Raw genomic sequence first — 17951 nt, 5'->3', positions numbered from 1 at the left:
GTAAATCAGAAACCGGCTCCTCAAGCCCATCTATAAAATCCGGTGCACTCTGCCACAAGGCACAAGTCCCATTTGGGTGCTCCTCTCTCTCACAAGAAAGAGAGCTGTTCTCCTTTCTCTTTCTTTTGCCTAGTAAACCTCCACTCCTAAACTCACTCCTTGTGTGTGTCCATGTCCTTAATTTACTTGACATGAGATGATGAACCTCAGGTATTACCCCAGACAATGATGCCACTTCACTACAGTGGAGGCTATTCTAAGAAATTTTTTTTTTTACTGTTTGGAGATCATTTAATTTTGGGGTGGCACAAAAGACTACTGCCTCCAGAAAACTCTGCCCCTGGGAACTCCATTACTCAGAGGTGGAAATTAATCCATACAGTCACATGAGCCCTCTCCCTCATTCTCTTCTGCTTACTCGCATTTCTAAAGGCACAAGAGAGAGAAATCCTGGTTCACTAAAGGATATTAGAAATCTGACTTGATTTTTATGGAAACATAAAGTTAGGCAAAGATGCTGACTTCCATTGTTTTCAGGTGAATCAGATACACATATGACACACTTTTATTTTAAATTAAATGAAGTCATTTATAGCCATAGTGCAAAGTGACAGTCTGCATTATGAAACGGTAATTCTACTAGCAAATTCTCTGCAATGAGTTTCATTGGGCTGAACTTTTACAGGAGACAGGTTTATGGGAGATTGTCTTTTATAGAGATTCCATAGATCCACCCACGGAACCAAGAGATGTACTTTCAAGACCTATGTTTAAATTTCATATTGTAGGGACAACAAATGTATTATTTTAAGTGGCTTGACTCCAGAGGAATATCAACTACTTCACAGGTAGAATACAAATATCATTCTCACTTTAAATCTGAGTAAATAGTCTTAAACACTTTCTAAATCCTATTATATGTACAAACTTTGCATGCAAAGGTTGAGTCAAGTCGGCAGAGGAGTATAAGTAAACACAGCCTTCTCCCATAAGTACACAGTATTGAATGAAGGAGAAAAGGGCTTTATACTCTATTCCCTCAATCCCTCAATCAAAGACCTTTTAGAAGAAAAGGCAGAGTTAAAATAATAAGCCCAGTTCTATGATAAGGAACTTCCGTATTTGAATTTCATTGAATTATAGAGTTGGAAAGAGCCTCCCGGGGATCCGTGTAACAAGAGACCTCACCCCAGACCACCAGACCACCTTCTAACCCGTGGCCTTTTGTGTGAATTTAGTCTCTTCAGTGTTAAAATACTGGAAACTCAGGGATTCTCTGCCATTCTCTCCTGCAGTGCATTTGAAATCTGAAGATAACCTATTTTGCTCCCCATTTTTAAAAACTGCATTTAAAACCTTGACTAATTGCCAGTGACCTTTAAGGTGGAAACAGCAAGGTGGAACAGAAAGAGCAGACTCAGCAGTTTGATTTCTTAGTCTCATTTTCCTCATCTACAAAATAAGAATCAGTACAGGGTTTTCATGAGACTCGGAAATGACCAAAGTCTTGGCATAGTTCCTGGTGCATGGCTGTGCTCAGTAAGTGGTAGTTATTATGATTATTACAGTCATCCTTAAGCAAACAGTTCTTATAAAGCATCCCCTTAAAAGAACCCTTAAAATAATTATAGACATGTAGCTTCTTCATCTCCTAGCAATCTTAAACTATCTTAGCAAAGTGCTCTGCTATTGGCACATGTTTGTATATTTGGGTTAAAAAGTAAAACCTCATTCCACTTTTTTACTTAAACATTGGCTTATTGCAATTTAATATCAAATAACAGCTGCCATTCTGCGAAAAACACTCTGCACAGTGGGGCTACGGGGGCACATGGTCAGCCAAGCACCACTCCATAAAGGGACTAAGTGGCAGAACAGACTCTATGTGAGATGACAACTGGACTTCCGGTACTTTTCCAAGAAAGGGAGTTTCTTGACCCAAAAAAGACAGGCACTTTATCTTAACTGATTTTAATGCATAAAGAACCTGACCAACAGTTCACACATTCCTTTTGGAGAGAAAAGTCAGGATGAGGAGATTAAAAAAAGCTTCCCCTACAATTCCAGGAAGAAATTACTCTTCTAGGCCACCAGGATGGTGGTGGTAATTGAGCAAATGCACGCAAACCTTGATGCAACTGCTAACTTTTACCAAACAAGAAACTGATTTTCTACTGACTGACTTCCTCCACTTTGGCTTTAAAGTCAGCCATTTGGCATCTATTGCTGTCATATTTCCCATGGGTCTTAGGTTGGACCATTTGTTCTTACAAACATCCTAAAAGAAACTATAGGCCAGGCACGGTGGCTCATGCCTGTAACCCCAGCACTTTGGGAGGCTGAGGCAGGTGGATCACAAGGTCAGGAGTTCAAGACCAGCCTGGCCAAGATGGTGAAACCCCGTTTCTACTAAAAATACAAAAATTAGCCAGGTGTGGTTGTGGGCACCTGTAATCCCAGTTATTAGGGAGGCTGAGGCAGAGAATTGCTTGAACCCGGGAGGCACAGGTTGCAGTGAGCCGAGATCACGCCACTGCACTCCAGCCTGGGTGGCAGAGCAAGGCTCTGTCTCAAAAAAAAAAAAAGAAAAGAAAAGAGAAAACAGTAGTGGGTACAATATAGCTGGTGTTAGTGAATGATCCTTCTGTGTGCCATTGATTCCTGATGCCCTTTCTTCCAGTTCTTCTGTGATTCTAGACTTACAAGCCATGAGCTTCAACATCAAGTCAAGGAAGCTCTGGAAATGCTTGATAACCCAATAGGTCTAAAGAATCTACATTTGTCTTGTACAAAGCAAAGTTCCAATGCCTGAAAGGGCCCGATAACATAAAGGTATTCGGCAAGGTGTTAATGACTGTGGATAGAATAATATAGATGTACCTCTGACTGATAAGAAATATTAAAGTCTTTTTTGAATAGGGCTGTTGTAATATTTAAATTTCAGCAAAATAATCATAAGCCTTGATATGACTTAACTACAATTCACTAGAAAATCATGAGGAATGAGCTTCCTTACATTACTCTGGTGTTTATTGACCTCCATGGCATGTTTAACCTCAGGGGGCTCCTTCATGTGGGCATAATCTGAGAATCCTTTGGCAGCATCATGTTTCTGCTTGTAGGCCACCTGAAAAACACAAATAATTGTTAGTCCCATTTAGAGGTGTATAAATTCTTGCCTGCTAAATTTCAGTGTTTTGCTAGGACTTTATATATTTGAATACCACCACTGATAGTTAATTTGCCTAAATCTCTGTAACAAGACAGTATCCACAATGCATTCATCTTTGTGCTTCTGTTCAGATTCCAAATTCTAACTCTTTGTTGTCTATTTCAAAATGTCCTTGACCAAAGATGGAATTTCCATTTTTATTCTTCTAGCTTAAACCTTGGGTGCAGTTTTGGGAAACCATCCACATCCAAGAGCTTTCTGGGGTATAGATGTCAAAGATTTAAATCTTGGTAAAACAATTAGAGGGGAATTATAGGATATTTGAAAGTAAACTGTTAGTTTTCAAATGATTGTGTCTGATTTTATGTAGGCACAGCTATAGGATAATATAAGCTTCATCAAATGCACAAACCTTTGGGAGAAAATATAGCATGCAGGCAAAATTCTCAGATATGTCAAGTCTTGGCCTCCACTAGGGAAATGGACCAATGCCATCCCTAACCACTATGTTGAATTTCCTCCATACTAGGATGGAGAGGGGATATGAGAAAGATATCTCAGAAGTAGATGTAACCAAACTCAACCACAAAGTTGGAAATTAAAGAGGAACCCAAAGACAGAAACCAAGTTATCCCCTTGGTCTCCATTGATATTATTAACCTATTTATTTCCTTCATAATGTTTAATTACTTTGTTTAGTTTATGTATAATTACTTATCCATCTTCCCTTACTAAACACAACTGTTATGTTCACTGAATCCTCAGAACCCAGAGGAGTGCCTGGCACAAAATACTGCTCAGTGAATGAATAAATAAATAAATGAATAGCTAAAAGAATGAGAATAAAACAATAACAAATGAAGGACAGAAAGGCAATATTAATTTTAAAATATATTAAAAGTTTTATACTAAAAGGATGTTAAATGGAGTTGGAATTACTTGACATGAGAAAAATGGCAACTTAAGAAAGAAAAAGTAGGTTGGGCTCAGTGGCTCATGCGTGTAATTAGAGAAGTCAAAGAGGGAGACTTGATCATGACAAAGTGAGGCCCCCATCTCTACAAAATATCAAAACGAAACCAGGTATGGTGGCACATGGCTGTTGTCCCAGCTACATGGGAGGCTGAGGCAGGAGGATTGCCTGATCCCAGCAAGTCGAGGCTGCAGTGAGTCATGGCATTCCAGCCTGAGTGACAGGGTAAGATCCTGTGACAGAAAAGAAAAGAAGAGAAGAGAAGAGAAGAGAAGAGAAGAGAGAGAAGGAAGGAGAAAGAAAGGAAAGAAAAAAAGAAAGAAAAAAAGGAAAGAAAAGGAAGGAAGGAAGGAGAGAGAGAAAGAGAAGGGAAGAGAAGAAAGGAAAGAATGAGAAAAGAGAAGAGAAGTGGAAACTAATGGAAATGAAAGGAAAGGAAAGGAGAAAGAGAAAGAAAAAGAAAAACTAGAATAGGCTTTACCAACAACAAAACAAGATCTAGTTTTCAATGCAAAGAATATATAAAATTAAACTTAAGGAGAAAGTGTTTACCAATATGAGCTCCTTGAGTGCATGCCTATCTCACACATCTTTTTATCCTGTGCCTATCAAAGTGAATGACAGAGTAGAAATGCAATAAATGTTTAGTGAACAGATGAATAAATGAGTTTACTAAACATTCTTGTGAGCTTAAACCCTTCATTGGCTTTTATAAACAGTATTAACCACCCATTCAACTTGGATAATAAACCTATTTAAAGGATTAATGTGATCATTGTAAGTCTGACTTTTACAACTAAAGTCATGGAATCTCATCATCCAAAAAAAAATGTCATCTGGTATAACTATCAATGTTTAAATCCCCTCTCTGGACAGACCCCCATCTAGTTTTTCAAAAACTTCCACTGAAAGAGAACTCAACCTGGGCCACCACAGTCTCTAAATTCTGAAAGCTCAGGTTAAAAGTTCTTTCTTTACTGAAACCCCAGTCTATCTCCCCCTAGCTGCATCTATGTGGCCATATGAAAAGAGCCTAGTTCATGAGACAGAGCTTCCAATGTGGGAAGACAGTCGGCAATGACTTCTGTTCCTCCAGACTCGCAGTATGGATTAAAGTGCTGTACTCCTGAACGCCTTACATGCTCTCTTCAGCCCAAACCCCAATTTATCAATCTCTTTCTTAAGGTGCTCACAATGGTGGGACAAATCTTAATTAGAACTGTTAGATTTAATCCAGGTTATCACCTCCCCTGTGCTAAACGTTATTAACATATCCATAGATCACAACATTTTTCTTTTGATAGCTATGCTGAGACTTCTGTCAACTGATAACTTTAAGTCTTATTAAGTCTCGCCCAGCCATGTTTCTGCCTCAAATCCTGTGGATTTGGTTGGTTACCGGGACTCAGAAGCAGCACCTCACGTTGTTCCAGGGATAATTCATCTTGTTAGAGTCTGTCCATCAATATACTCCATCAAGATATCTCCCTCTGGAGACTGCATCTTTACATTTTCACCAATTAATTATGTTAAGCAGGGAACCCTTTAAAAACCTCCATTCAGGTGGAGAAAGTCCATTACCTCAGTTCTATTACATTCCGTGTTATAATTCAGAGGTAGGGGAAGGAGGAGTTTAATGGGTACCCAAGTCTATAAAGCCAAGGAAAAACTTCTATGAGATTTGCTCCTTCGTCTTAAATGAAAAGAAGTAGTATATGCCTATTTCCTTTTTCATGGTTGCCTGGTTTATTTTGTACTTCAGACCTACTATCATATACTTGTGACTATATAAATGTAACACAATGCAGCTGATCATTTTGTGGGTTATCACAGAAATGATGAGTCATCAAGCACAATTTTAAAAAGCACTCTTTCTTAAAAAGGCTATGTAATTTTCTACTTGCAGCATTAAAATCATCATTTCATTTATAGCCACTACTAAGTACCACTTTAGAATTAAGATTACATCAAATTGGAGGGAGCTGAACTTTAATTTATCATATTAATTTTCTTCCTTAAAATAGCTAATGGAAAATTGTGTCAAGCTAATAAATTTGCTGATAAATTTGATTTCTTAGGATTTGTCATTATTGTATGGCATTTCCCTAGATTAATGCTGTTTTCTTCATATTTTGAGAACTAAGATTGCCATGTTATTAGGAACTTGGAGACAGGAGTCCACTTGCAATAGTCATATACACTTTATGTTTATATAAGTGATAAATACATTTATTTTACATTTTTGATCTTATAGCATATTTTATATTTCATATGTATACAGATAAAATGTACATTTATGTTTAACTTACAGAATTTTTTGGCATTTACTTATTTATTCATTTATTTTAGAGATGGAGTCTCACGATTTTGCCCAGGCTGGTATTGAACTCCTGGGCTCAAGAGATCTGCCCGCCTCAGCCTTCCAAAGTTCTGGGATTACAGGCATGAGCCACAGCACCTGGCCAAATTTGGCATTGAAATTGGGGGTTTCACAGATGCCCTGAAGCTTCTCCCTGCCCTCACTTTCAGAAAATTCATAGATCTCTAAATTAAAGTTTACGGGCCAAGGAGGTCAAGAATGAAAATTAAAATAATGGCTTTGCCTCTGAAAAGTATGATTTATTTGGCTCCTTAACTCTACTTGATGGTTATTTCTAACAACATAGCATAGGATGCTACAAAGACGATCAGAACAATAACATAACTTACATTACATTTTATGTGACACAGGTAAATAAGCTTTTATTCCCATAGCATAGACACCTCTGGACTTCTGAAACAGAATCCTGCGACCACTGCGGATGACACATAGACTCTCATTAAGCTGCAGTTCCAATGCCTGAGTAGCCTGAATTGCTTCTATGATAAGGTATTATTTAGCCTTTGTGCCTGAAACAGCCCTGATGAGAAGGATCTTGCCACCTCATGGCATGGCCCATTTCATTTTCAGAAGCTTTCTTTGTAATCTGTGCTTATAAAATTGTTAACAGGGGATAGCTAATAAAATGGCCTTCTAAAAACTCTACACTTCTCTCTTTTTCTGGCATTTCTTCCTTTCAGGCATTTTCTGTCAGTGTTCATCTAGCTAACTTTACCTTATCATTCTAGTTTGAATTTAAGCATCTGAGAGTGTTTGCAAATTGACTTTAAGATAATAGTTTGTTCTAATAATTTGTCAAAAGTTGAAGAGACTTTTCATTAGAACCCAGAATGTCATTAAATTTCTGAATTCATCCAATACTCCAATTTAGGATATCACAAATCTGATACTATTTGGACACAGTAAATGTTTAGTTGTTTAATTATCACAGATACTGTCAAATAGTTCTTCTACTTTCTTGCCCCTCTTGTTATTAGGTAAACTCTAAGAATCACAATTTTAACAATAATAACATTGATGTACGTAAATCTAAAGAAATGTTATGACAGTTGCATAAATCTTTGAAATAGCTACCTTATTCAGAATCCAGGTTTTTCTTTATTAACAAGTTCAGTGACTAATTACAACAATGGAAAGCAATGCTAGAAAGTGAGTGCATATGTATCTTTCCCAGTGGTGTCTATTTTAGTATAGGATAACATGTTAACAATATCAGTGGGAACCTATTCTGACAAATCATAGATTCCAAAATATACAACCTGGATTATTTTTCATGTTAAGTTCTATGTGGCAGGGATTTGTGTATTATAGACCTATTTATGCTATAAGAAGTTGAGAGCTATTGTGTGCTTCCAAAGAAATGAGGATGCAAATATCGGAAAAGTTACCTTCCCAAGGAAGTATAAAAGCAATAATAGATTGTTTTCCTTTTCTTTCTTTATTGCTTAATTGTTGCTTGTCACATATCAAGTGTTGGGTTGTAATTATCTGCTTTTTAAAGTAACCCACATTATCAGCAAGTGCTTAGGTGGCCAGATATTGGCAGGAAAAATAAAGGGCATATTAGTCACAGTCACCCATGCAGAACCTTGACATCATATATTTTAAGCTGCATGTTGCATAACTGAGATTAGTTTACTGCCAAGTCAGGTACACAGTGGACATTTAAATTTGTAATAGTGAAATACTTAAAGGTGTTCTGCAAAGAGTAACTATGCTCAGCACTTTTCAAGAGTAATGTATTTTCAGACTACTTAAAAATAGCCAATGCATGCTGTGCTTAATACCTAGGCGATGGGTTGATATTAAATAGGTGCAGCAAATCACCATGGCACATATTTACCTATGTAACAGATCTGCACATGCTGCACATGTACCCCAGAACTTAAAACAAAAAAAAATTTAAAAATAAGATTATCTAGGTATCTCTACTTAAAAATAAAAAGATTCTGGGGAAAGGTGTGGCACAGTGGCTCACACCTGTAACCCCTGCACTTTGGGAGGCTGAGGTTGGCAGATCGCCTGAGGTCAGGAGTTCAAGACCAGCCTGGCCAACATGGCGAGACCCTGTCTCTACTAAAAAAAAAAAAAAAATTAGCTAGGTGTGGTAGTGTGCGCCTGTAATGCCAGTTACTCAGAAGGCTGAGGCATGAGAATAACTTGAACCCGGGAGGCAGAGGTTGCAGTGAGCTGAGATCAAGCCATTGCACTCCAGCCTGGGTGAGCAAGCAAGACTCCATCTAAAGAAAAAGAGAGATTCTGGGGAAATTCTGGGGAAAGAAGTAAACTTACTTAATAAGAAAAAGAGGGTTGGAAATGGTAGGAAAAATATAGCATAGTGTGTGGTTAAAAACCTAGACTCTGGGGCCAGACTGCCCATATTTATGTACCCGTGCTGCCATTTACTGGCTGTGCCACTTTGGCCAACTGACTTAACCTCTCTGTGCTTCAGTCTCCACAACTCTAAACTGGGGACACCTCATTGGGTTGTTGTGAGGACTGACTGGCATAAATACACGTGAAATGCATAGAACAACTTCTGTGTGTTTACTATTATTAACCTAATATGTGAAATGAAGAATACAAACTATGTAAAAGGAAGCATATCCTTGGAAAGAAAATTTTAAAATTCCACAAAATCCATGTTACGAGTATTTACTGAGCACTCTCTGTATGCCAGGAACTCTTCCGAGACCAGAGCAAGGAACAAGACAGATGAGGTCCCTGCTCTTGTGTAGCTGAGAGAGCTAAAGAATAGATTAAGAAAATAACATCCCCAAATTTGATTGTTCTGTGAAGAAAACACAACATTAAGATGAACCAGAAAGAGGTGAAACATTCCATTTAGAAATTCTGTTTTAGGAAATGCAATAGATTAAGAATGCCTTATGTGTTGATATGCTACAAAGAGAAAATTACTCTTAAACCCTTCTGGATTCAAAATGAGTTTACATGATGACAATTCTTAAGTTCCTCTGCAACTGGCAATCACCAAATTGTAACTTCCACCTGATAGGGGCTCTTTTTGGTAGCCTGAGATATCCTAAAGGAAAAACATAATCCACAGAAAAGGAAATTCAGGAACCACTTGTTTAATTGATGAAGCAGATCTGTAGATACTGAATTTAACCATTATCTTTTTTGTTTTTGTTTTTGTTTTTTTTGAGACAGAGTCTCACTCTGTTGCTGTAACTGGAGTGCAGTGGCATGATCTTGGTTCACTGCAGCCTCAACTTCCCAGGCTCAAGCAATCCTCCCACCTCAGCCTCCTGAGTAGTTGGCACCACAGGTATATGCCAACGCATGGCTAATTTTTGTATTTTTGGCAGAGACCAGCTTTTGCCATGTTGCCCAGGCTTGTCTTGAACTCCTGATCTCAAGCAATCTACCCACCTTGGCCTCCTGAAGTACTGGGATTACAGGCCTGAGCCAGAGTGTCCAGCCCCATTATCTCTTTATGTGGCTTTTAGCAAGCTATTCAAATATTCTCTACTGAGGGATCATATATGAAATTAGAGAATAGTTTAATATTTACTATGAGAATTTCATCCATGTAAGCTGTCTAAATGAGATTAAGATTTGCTCTATAAATTGCGTTGAAAGGGACTCAGAAAACAGTAGCACGTGACTGACATAAACCCGCATGTCCTTTCCATTTTCTGCAATTTCAACAGCAACTACTGACAGCACATTCATCAGTTGCTTTCAACTTTCATTTCGCATTTAACACCCATGATGAAGACATTTTATTAAAATGCTAAGTAACTTTTTTCCAGATATGTGTTTTATCTACATAATTAAGAAACACTTTAGGAAAAGCCCACCTCACTCTGGAGCTGTGTAACTTCTCTTGCAAAAACACTGTCAATTGTGGCTGGCATCCGCTTATAAAGAGAATTAGAAAGATCTGCTTTAATGGTGCCTTTATATTTTGCCTGGGGGAAAACAAAACAGGAAAAAAATTAATAAATAAACTTCCATTTTTTAAAAAAAATTGTGAATGTAAGAAGAAAAGAAGAAACTTTCTTCCAAAACAGAATTGATTTTAAAATCTGCAGACCATTTTAATTTTAGATACTGGAGCTGACAAACATATTCTGAAGAGATAGAAATAAATCCAATTTATCATAGAGAACGCTTTCAATGAGACATGCAGGGACATAACGGCTGTCTTTCTATTTAAACACAAGCACATGTCTAAAAGTAAATCTATTTGTGTATATTGACAGTTTCATGCTGGATGAGTGAGCAAGCAATTCGAGTTGTTCCAGAAAATACAAGTTGTTAGAATCTACTATCTAGAACTTGACAAAGGACAGTGTTCTTTTATTCAGGTCTTCTCAGCCTCCTCCTGTCCCAGGGGGAGGGTTGAGTGCTTTTTGGTTGTTTATGTGCCTACCCACCTCTAACCTGCACTGTCTGTAAGCCATCTCAATCACTGCTCCAAAGACAAACACTCTTTCCTCTTGGGAAAACTAAGGTTCAAGGGAACACAATAGATTGCTCACTTCCAATATTTTGCTCTGCAATTAACTCCTTCAGGAAACATAATCAATAATGGAGAACATCAAGTATTTATCTGCACAGGATAACGGAACACAGCTAAGACAAACAAACTGTGTTCTTCCATTATCTGTAGACGAGTTCCTGATGTTCTTCCTGCTCAGAGCTAGATTTGAGTATTGATTTGTTGAGCACAGATCCTGCGCAAGCCTTCGGCTACCACACGCTTTGGATTCTGGTACCTAATGAAATAAAATGTACTGATTTCATTCAAAATTGTTTCGCATTAGCAGAAATAATCCCAAGAACATCCAGTTGATCTTTTTCCAACATAATTTATGAAACACTAGAGGTCAGTCATTTACAACACAATTTCACTCCTTTTCTTTTCAAACGTATTTCTTCTAAGTGATCTATTCACAGACTACAGTAATGCCTCATCACAGAAATCATCATCGTTAACATTATGCTTTACAATGCAACATAAACTGTAGTTCCAAATGCTTTCAGAAAGAAACTACATAATTTTTCAGCTGGTAAATGAATGTAGCGTATTCCTCAGTCTGTGGTTTCATAATAGGTATCACTGTTGAACTGAATTTTATCCTACTCCAAAATAGTTTAAATTCATTTAACATTATTTATCAAAGATACCACATTTTAGAAAACTGGTAAATCTTTTTTATTTCCAAAATGATATTCAGTCATTTATCTCTAATATATCTATTAGGAAACAAAATAACAGAACTTCTAAAGTGAACCATTGTGCCAGTGCTTTCTACTTATTGAATAAAAAGATGCCTTTTCAAGAGGAATTGTATATACATAAGAAAGATTTAGAGTCAAAATATAGACATGTATAATAAAATATATAAACCATACATAGTAAAATATGTCAATCTATATGAGTTAAATGATAGTGCGTCACATTAGATAATTATGTAGCTATTACTAACATTCAGTAGTGCTTTTGAAAATATTATTCTCCATCTCTTTAATGCACAGACTTTCATCTATATAAAAAGAAAAAGAAAAATGCAAGCCAGTTTGCAAGCTTTTGATACCTTACCTCAGAAATAAAAGCACCAATATTTTTTACATGGTTTAGCATAGGAGTGTCAGTCACAAATGTACACTTATCCTTGGACTTTTTAAACTCTTCTTTATAATGGATCTAAAAAAGAGAATGATTTTCATAAGAAGAGAAAAAGGAAAACAATTCTAATGGCCTTTTTTGAATGAGAATTAGGTCGATAAAGTCCATTTACTGAAGTAAATACTCAAATGTGAAAGGGGCCTCAAAACAAGCCAAGTTAAATAAACGGATATCCAGCACAGGATTGCAAAGATGATGAGGCACAGTGAGGAAAGACCATTCTTTAGATAAGCGAGGGTCCAGTTAAGCATCAACACTCCGGATGACAGGTCCTGTTTACCCAGCCTGCCCAGTGCAATTAGCAAGCATGTGCCATCTCACTCCTACAAGTGTCCTGGTGTTTTGTTGCTTTTAAGCCTTGACACTTAAGCCTTTGGCCAAACAGAAACATAGCTGCCTACCTCAAGGTAGAAAATAAGTAGTCAGCATGACAGATGTGACCAATTAAGAAGCAGAGGCAGAAATCAAATGGGGATCACTATTAGCGTTACCACCTAGACATGTTTGATTAGAAGAAGAGGCTTAAATTGTGGCCACCGTGGGCTTCCTGTTACTAATTCCTCCCAATTTATGAGCACCCATAGGTTTCCCAATTCTCCTCCCCAGCGCAGAGAAGTGCTGAACCTACCCAGAAGGCTTGCTATGTGGTAGAGATCATTCCAGAATGTCTTCTTGCTGGAGATCAGCAAGAGAAAGCCCAGTGAGGCTTAGCCAAGCCTGCTCATCTCTTCTCTGCAACTCACAAGTCAAATGACTCACTCTCTTGCCCTTTGGGGAGAGGCCAGAACTGTTAGGCTGGGGGAAGACCCAGGTTGACATTTCAGCCCAAAAGAAGTCAGGAAATGTGGAGAAGGACCTAAAATAATCACACTGTCACACTAATTGCCGCACAATCTGGAAACTGGGAGGCAAAACGATGACTCCTTGAGAAGATGGAGGTAATTTGCTAAAAGTTGTATCACTCTGTAATATAGTCATGTTTATCCTCCCAAGACCATAGATACTTAGACTGGAAAAGTGTTCCTGTTTCAGATGATAAATTATATGTTCTCCCTAATTATAACCCAAAAGTGGAGTTGAATTGCATATATTACCTGGTTCTTAGAAGACGTGAATAATATTGATGTTATACACTAATGGTACATGGAGATTTTCCCATATGCAAACCTGATTTGAGGGGCATTACTTAACCTGCAGTAGAACTAGATACGGATTAAGTGAAGTTATTTCAAATTGCCATATTTCACTGCTGTGACTCTTGGATATCAGATGCCTACCACATTAAACATTTGCTTTATTCATGAAATCAACATGAGAACATATTTATCTTATCTGAGCACTAAATTACTTTTTTTTCTTCTCAGAGATTAGCCATAATTTTAGGTTCCTGCAAATCACCCTCCTCAGCCACTAGTAATTAAACTGTTAATGGCAGTATGATAAATAGTAGGCTATTTTGATCATACGGAGAAAAAAGTATCTCCGTTATATAATTAAGTGTGAGAAAAAATAGCCTATCATTAGGCTTAAGTTTGACTCATTATTTTTATCTTTTGCCACCATCTATTCCCCATCACATTCACATTCTTCACTGCAGTGGTATGTGCTTGTGGCTACAGCCTCCTGATAAAGTCTGACACATGCGGAATGTTCAGGACAGGAGGACTGGATAAGGGTGAGGTATTTACTTCTTCTGTTAGGCAGACAAATAGTTCAGTCTTAATTGTGGACTGTGTTGTTTTTTTCCCTTGGGTCTTTATTAAAAAGATACATATATTTGTATATCTTCATTGAAGGTGTATTTAAAATTTAAGATCCTTTACAATTGTACAATTCAAGAGAAATTGTACAATTTGTTATAAGTAACACACAATCATGTGTGATTTCAAATGAATTGTGCAATATAAATGACAATAAGCAAAGAATCTTAGATTTTTAAATATTTAAGGAATATTTATATAAATAATAGTTACATATTAGTAGCCTTCCTATGCCAAGATAATAGGAAATGATCGCTGAAAGGGAACTTTATTGGTCAATGAAATAAATCTTATGTAACCTAAAAATCACTGAAAAGATGGCTATATTTTATTACAACCATGTCTACATCTTATAATCTCGGGTTGACACCACCTATTGGATAGACTGACTGGCCACTCCCATTGTCGCCTATTAAAAGAGCCCAGATGGATTAATGAGAGCAGCCAGGCTCCTGCCCCAGCCCCAGAGGACAAACTGATCTAAACCAGGCATGGTCATGCCATTCAGTGTTTGGCCTGGGGACACCACAAGCTCTGCGACTTTAGTGGAAATCTTCCCAGAAGTGCTTCTAGCATTTCTGATATAAAGGGAGAGATGCCGCACAACCCTTTGACACTGTCTTCTACCTTTTTCTTTCTCAATCACAGGGAAGGCAGCGGCAATGATGCATTACCAAGGAATAAGCCACCATACTAATGATGACAGAATAGAAGGAAAGGAGCCTGGGAGACTGATAACATCCATAGTATCCAGACTGAACTACCTACCTCCAGGCTCTATATGTGGTGGCTGGGGAAACAAAAACCTACTTGTTAAGTCATTGTGTTAGAGTTTTCCTGTTTTTACAGTCATCCGCACTCCTAACCAATACACAACCCAACTCATTTTCACACTGAAACACAAAAAGGGCAAAATTGATGACTTCATGATCATTAAGATGTCCCAAACATTGACCTTCTCTTTTGCCCTTACCCACGAATCCCACAATGTCTTCATTACAGTTAGGATGAATTTAGTGCAGGGTCGCTTCCTCCTCCTGGCCAAGTTTCTTTGAATGAGTATGAGATCAGCCAAAGGCTGAAATCGGATGACAGACATGGAGATGTTTGAGGCTCTTTCCTTTCACAAGCATTCTTTTTTTCTTTTTTTATACTTTAAGTTCTAGGGTACATGTGCACAATGTGCAGGTTTGTTACATATGTATACATGTGCCATGTTGGTGTGCAGAGAAATGCAAATCAAAACCACAATGAGATACCATCTCACACCAGTTAGAATGACAATCATTAAAAAGTCAGGAAACAACAGGTGCTGGAGAGGATGTGGAGAAATAGGAACACTTTCATAAGCATTCTTAACTGCAAGTATCTGGAAAGCCTTTTCACAAGTGAAATCATACAAGTTAAAGTCAATAAACCATGGTAGAAAGAATTATGGCTCCATTATTATTTAACTGGGCTGGTCATAGCTAAGGTCACTCTCCCAGGTTTTCTGATACCATCTAAGCTTTCTCTGGAGGAGTAACCATAGAATTTAATGTTTTTGGCATTGAAAGGATTTACCCACAACAACGTTCATTTGCCTGGAAAATATTCTTCCTGCTGCCATGCAGATGAACACCCTAAAGAGCCTTGAACTAAACACGGAGTGAGAGGCTGCATGCAGATGTGGTTCACCTGCTCTGCGGAAGGCTATTTCTGCCTAATTTACAAGAAACATACAAAAGATTCCCTTTCGCCCAATCTTTTTTATGACTCCCCAACAGAAGGCTACTAGATCCATGATTCTGAGTGCTCAAGAGAGTGGATAGGTTTAACTTAGTCAAGGAATTGATTAGATATTGTTAGATTAGACTAACAGGACTAAATATGAGAGAAAGTATATCTGCGAGAATATATCTGAGAAAATAATAGCATTATGTGATTAACAGAAAAATAAAAGAGGCTGCCTCAGAAGACCAGCTGTTCTTCAAGACTGGGAAATGAGTTGTGCAGAGGGAAACCCCATAATGTTGGTAGAGCAGGTGCAAAGCAGAAACTAGGATGGGGGAGAAACAGAAAGAAAGAAAAATGCCTTATGCTGATTCCCGAAGTGAAGCCACTTGACCTGAAAAACTGACATTTCTCTCTACGGAGAATTCGAAGCAGTGCAGGCCTCCTAGGGCTGATCTCTAGGCCAAGCTTGCTTAACATTTCTACAAATTGTCTGACAAGGGGATGATACAGCAGTGTCTACAGGTCAACTGACTCCAAGCTGTCTTGGTAAGGGAAACGGCAAACTGAGATGAACTTCAGAAGTTCTCAAAGGGCCAGGCAAGAGGGCAGAAAACTACAGATTAGATCTAGCCCTAGTATGGTTAAAATAATTCAAACTATTATTTAAAGATGATGGGTCCTAAGCTAGGGGCTACAGGTCAGAAATTAGGAATTAAATGGCTCTGATGGTCTACAGATCATCAAGCTAATCTAACAGCTTTCTGCAGCTCCCAAGTCTAAGAAACTCTTCATAGCATCAAAAAGGGTGCTAGAAGCTAAGCAAAACATTATCCTACTCTACACATGATCTAGACTGTCCACATCTGTACCACTCTGCACAGTTCTGATTATTACATCTTGGTTATTAAGGACATAGGAAAGCTGGAAAAAGTTCAAAGAGTAATAATTAGGCTGAGAAGTCCATGAAACTATCCCTCTCATCTATAAAAACGAAGCAGGGCCAGCCTGCTGGTTCACACCTGTAATCCCAGTGCTCTGGGAGAGCGAGGCAGGAGAATCACTTGAAGCCAAGAGTTTGAGACCAGCCTGGGCAACATAGTGAGACTCCACCTCTACAAAAAAAAAAAAAAAAAAAAAAAAAACACGAAAATTAGCCAGGCACGGTAGCACACACTTGTAGTTCTAGTTACTTGGAAGGCTAAGGCTGGAGAATCACTTGAGCCAAGAGATTGAGACTGCAGTGAGCTGTGGTCACACCACGGAACTCCAGCCTAGGCCTAGAGTGAGACCCTGTCATAAAAGGAAGGGAAGGGAAGGGAAGGGAAGGGCAGGGCAGGGAAGGGAAGGGCAGGGAAGGGAAGGACAGGGCAGGGCAGGGCAGGGCAGGGGAAAAGAAAAGGAAAAAATCTAAAAATTAAATAAGTATCTCAGCAAGTATAGAATTCTATTTGGAAGCAAAATGTGAATGTGAATACAGATATAAATTAAGCCACAATAATAATGTCCTAAATATTTAAGTAGTACATTCTACCATGCAACAAATATCTCTAATAAACAGAAAGTATGCCTATCTGTTTAATTTTACCTACATGGGTGTGAAATGTATGGCTTTAAGCTTTTGCAAAATGATAAAGGCACCACCCCCACAACACATTGGTTTTAAAGTCACTGATAAACAATCTTACCCAAAACAACTCCAACAAAATCACCTACTAACTACAGTTACTACTTTAGTCCTGATGGTTTATGTAACACAAGTTAGCTCAGTTATAATTGCACTTCAGTAAAAATATATCAAAGCTGGAAGAGGTTAGGAACTTAAGAGTTTTAGTAGGTAGCATTACTACTACTAACAGTAGCGTAATAATAATAAGGCAAAGAACAACATTTCATGGAAACCTACAGTGAGAGATAACTTGGCAGTGTAAGAGGGAGGCCTTTGTGTTCAAATATTACTGCCGCTGCTTAACTGTGTGACCCAGGCAAGGTACTGAACCTCTCTGTGCCTCTATCTCTTCACTTCAAAAATGAGAAACAGCATAGTGCCTACCTCGCAAGCTGCAATCCCTGCACATAGTAGTCACTTAATCTTAACTGTTGCCAATATTGTTATTGTTGTTGTTGTCGTCATTTATTATTATTGCAATTTACAAAGAACTTTCACATACAATAGCTAATGACTATTAAGTAATAGCACAAAGAAATACTTAATTTAAAGGGTAATTACATCACATGTCAAGTATATGGGAAAGGGTATGATTTCCACCATCATCCTTTATGCTTGTCTTCTG

At 38.0% G+C, this 17951-nt stretch overlaps 1 protein-coding gene across 8 annotated transcripts in view; it reads right to left on the bottom strand.

Moving 5' to 3' along the window:
* LOC105480053 (nebulette) overlaps positions 1–17951 on the bottom strand; it is a 379519-nt gene that overhangs the window by 96063 nt on the left and 265505 nt on the right. For 6 of the 8 annotated variants that reach the window (XM_024792279.2, XM_011738502.3, XM_011738501.3 and 3 more), the window contains 3 exons: positions 12098–12202; positions 10350–10460; positions 3017–3127 (listed from right to left, as the gene is read on the bottom strand). The exons of the other annotated variants lie outside the window; for them this stretch is intronic. In XM_024792279.2, coding sequence (XP_024648047.2) covers positions 3017–3127; positions 10350–10460; positions 12098–12202 — 327 coding nt within the window. The remainder of the gene's footprint in view (positions 1–3016; positions 3128–10349; positions 10461–12097; positions 12203–17951) is intronic. 8 annotated transcript variants of the gene reach the window in all.

This window comes from Macaca nemestrina, chromosome 9 (genome assembly GCF_043159975.1).
Source record: "Macaca nemestrina isolate mMacNem1 chromosome 9, mMacNem.hap1, whole genome shotgun sequence".
Lineage (NCBI taxonomy): Eukaryota > Metazoa > Chordata > Mammalia > Primates > Cercopithecidae > Macaca > Macaca nemestrina.
The sequence above is the reverse complement of the archived record's forward strand: the minus strand, read 5'-3'. Positions and strand labels throughout refer to the sequence as shown.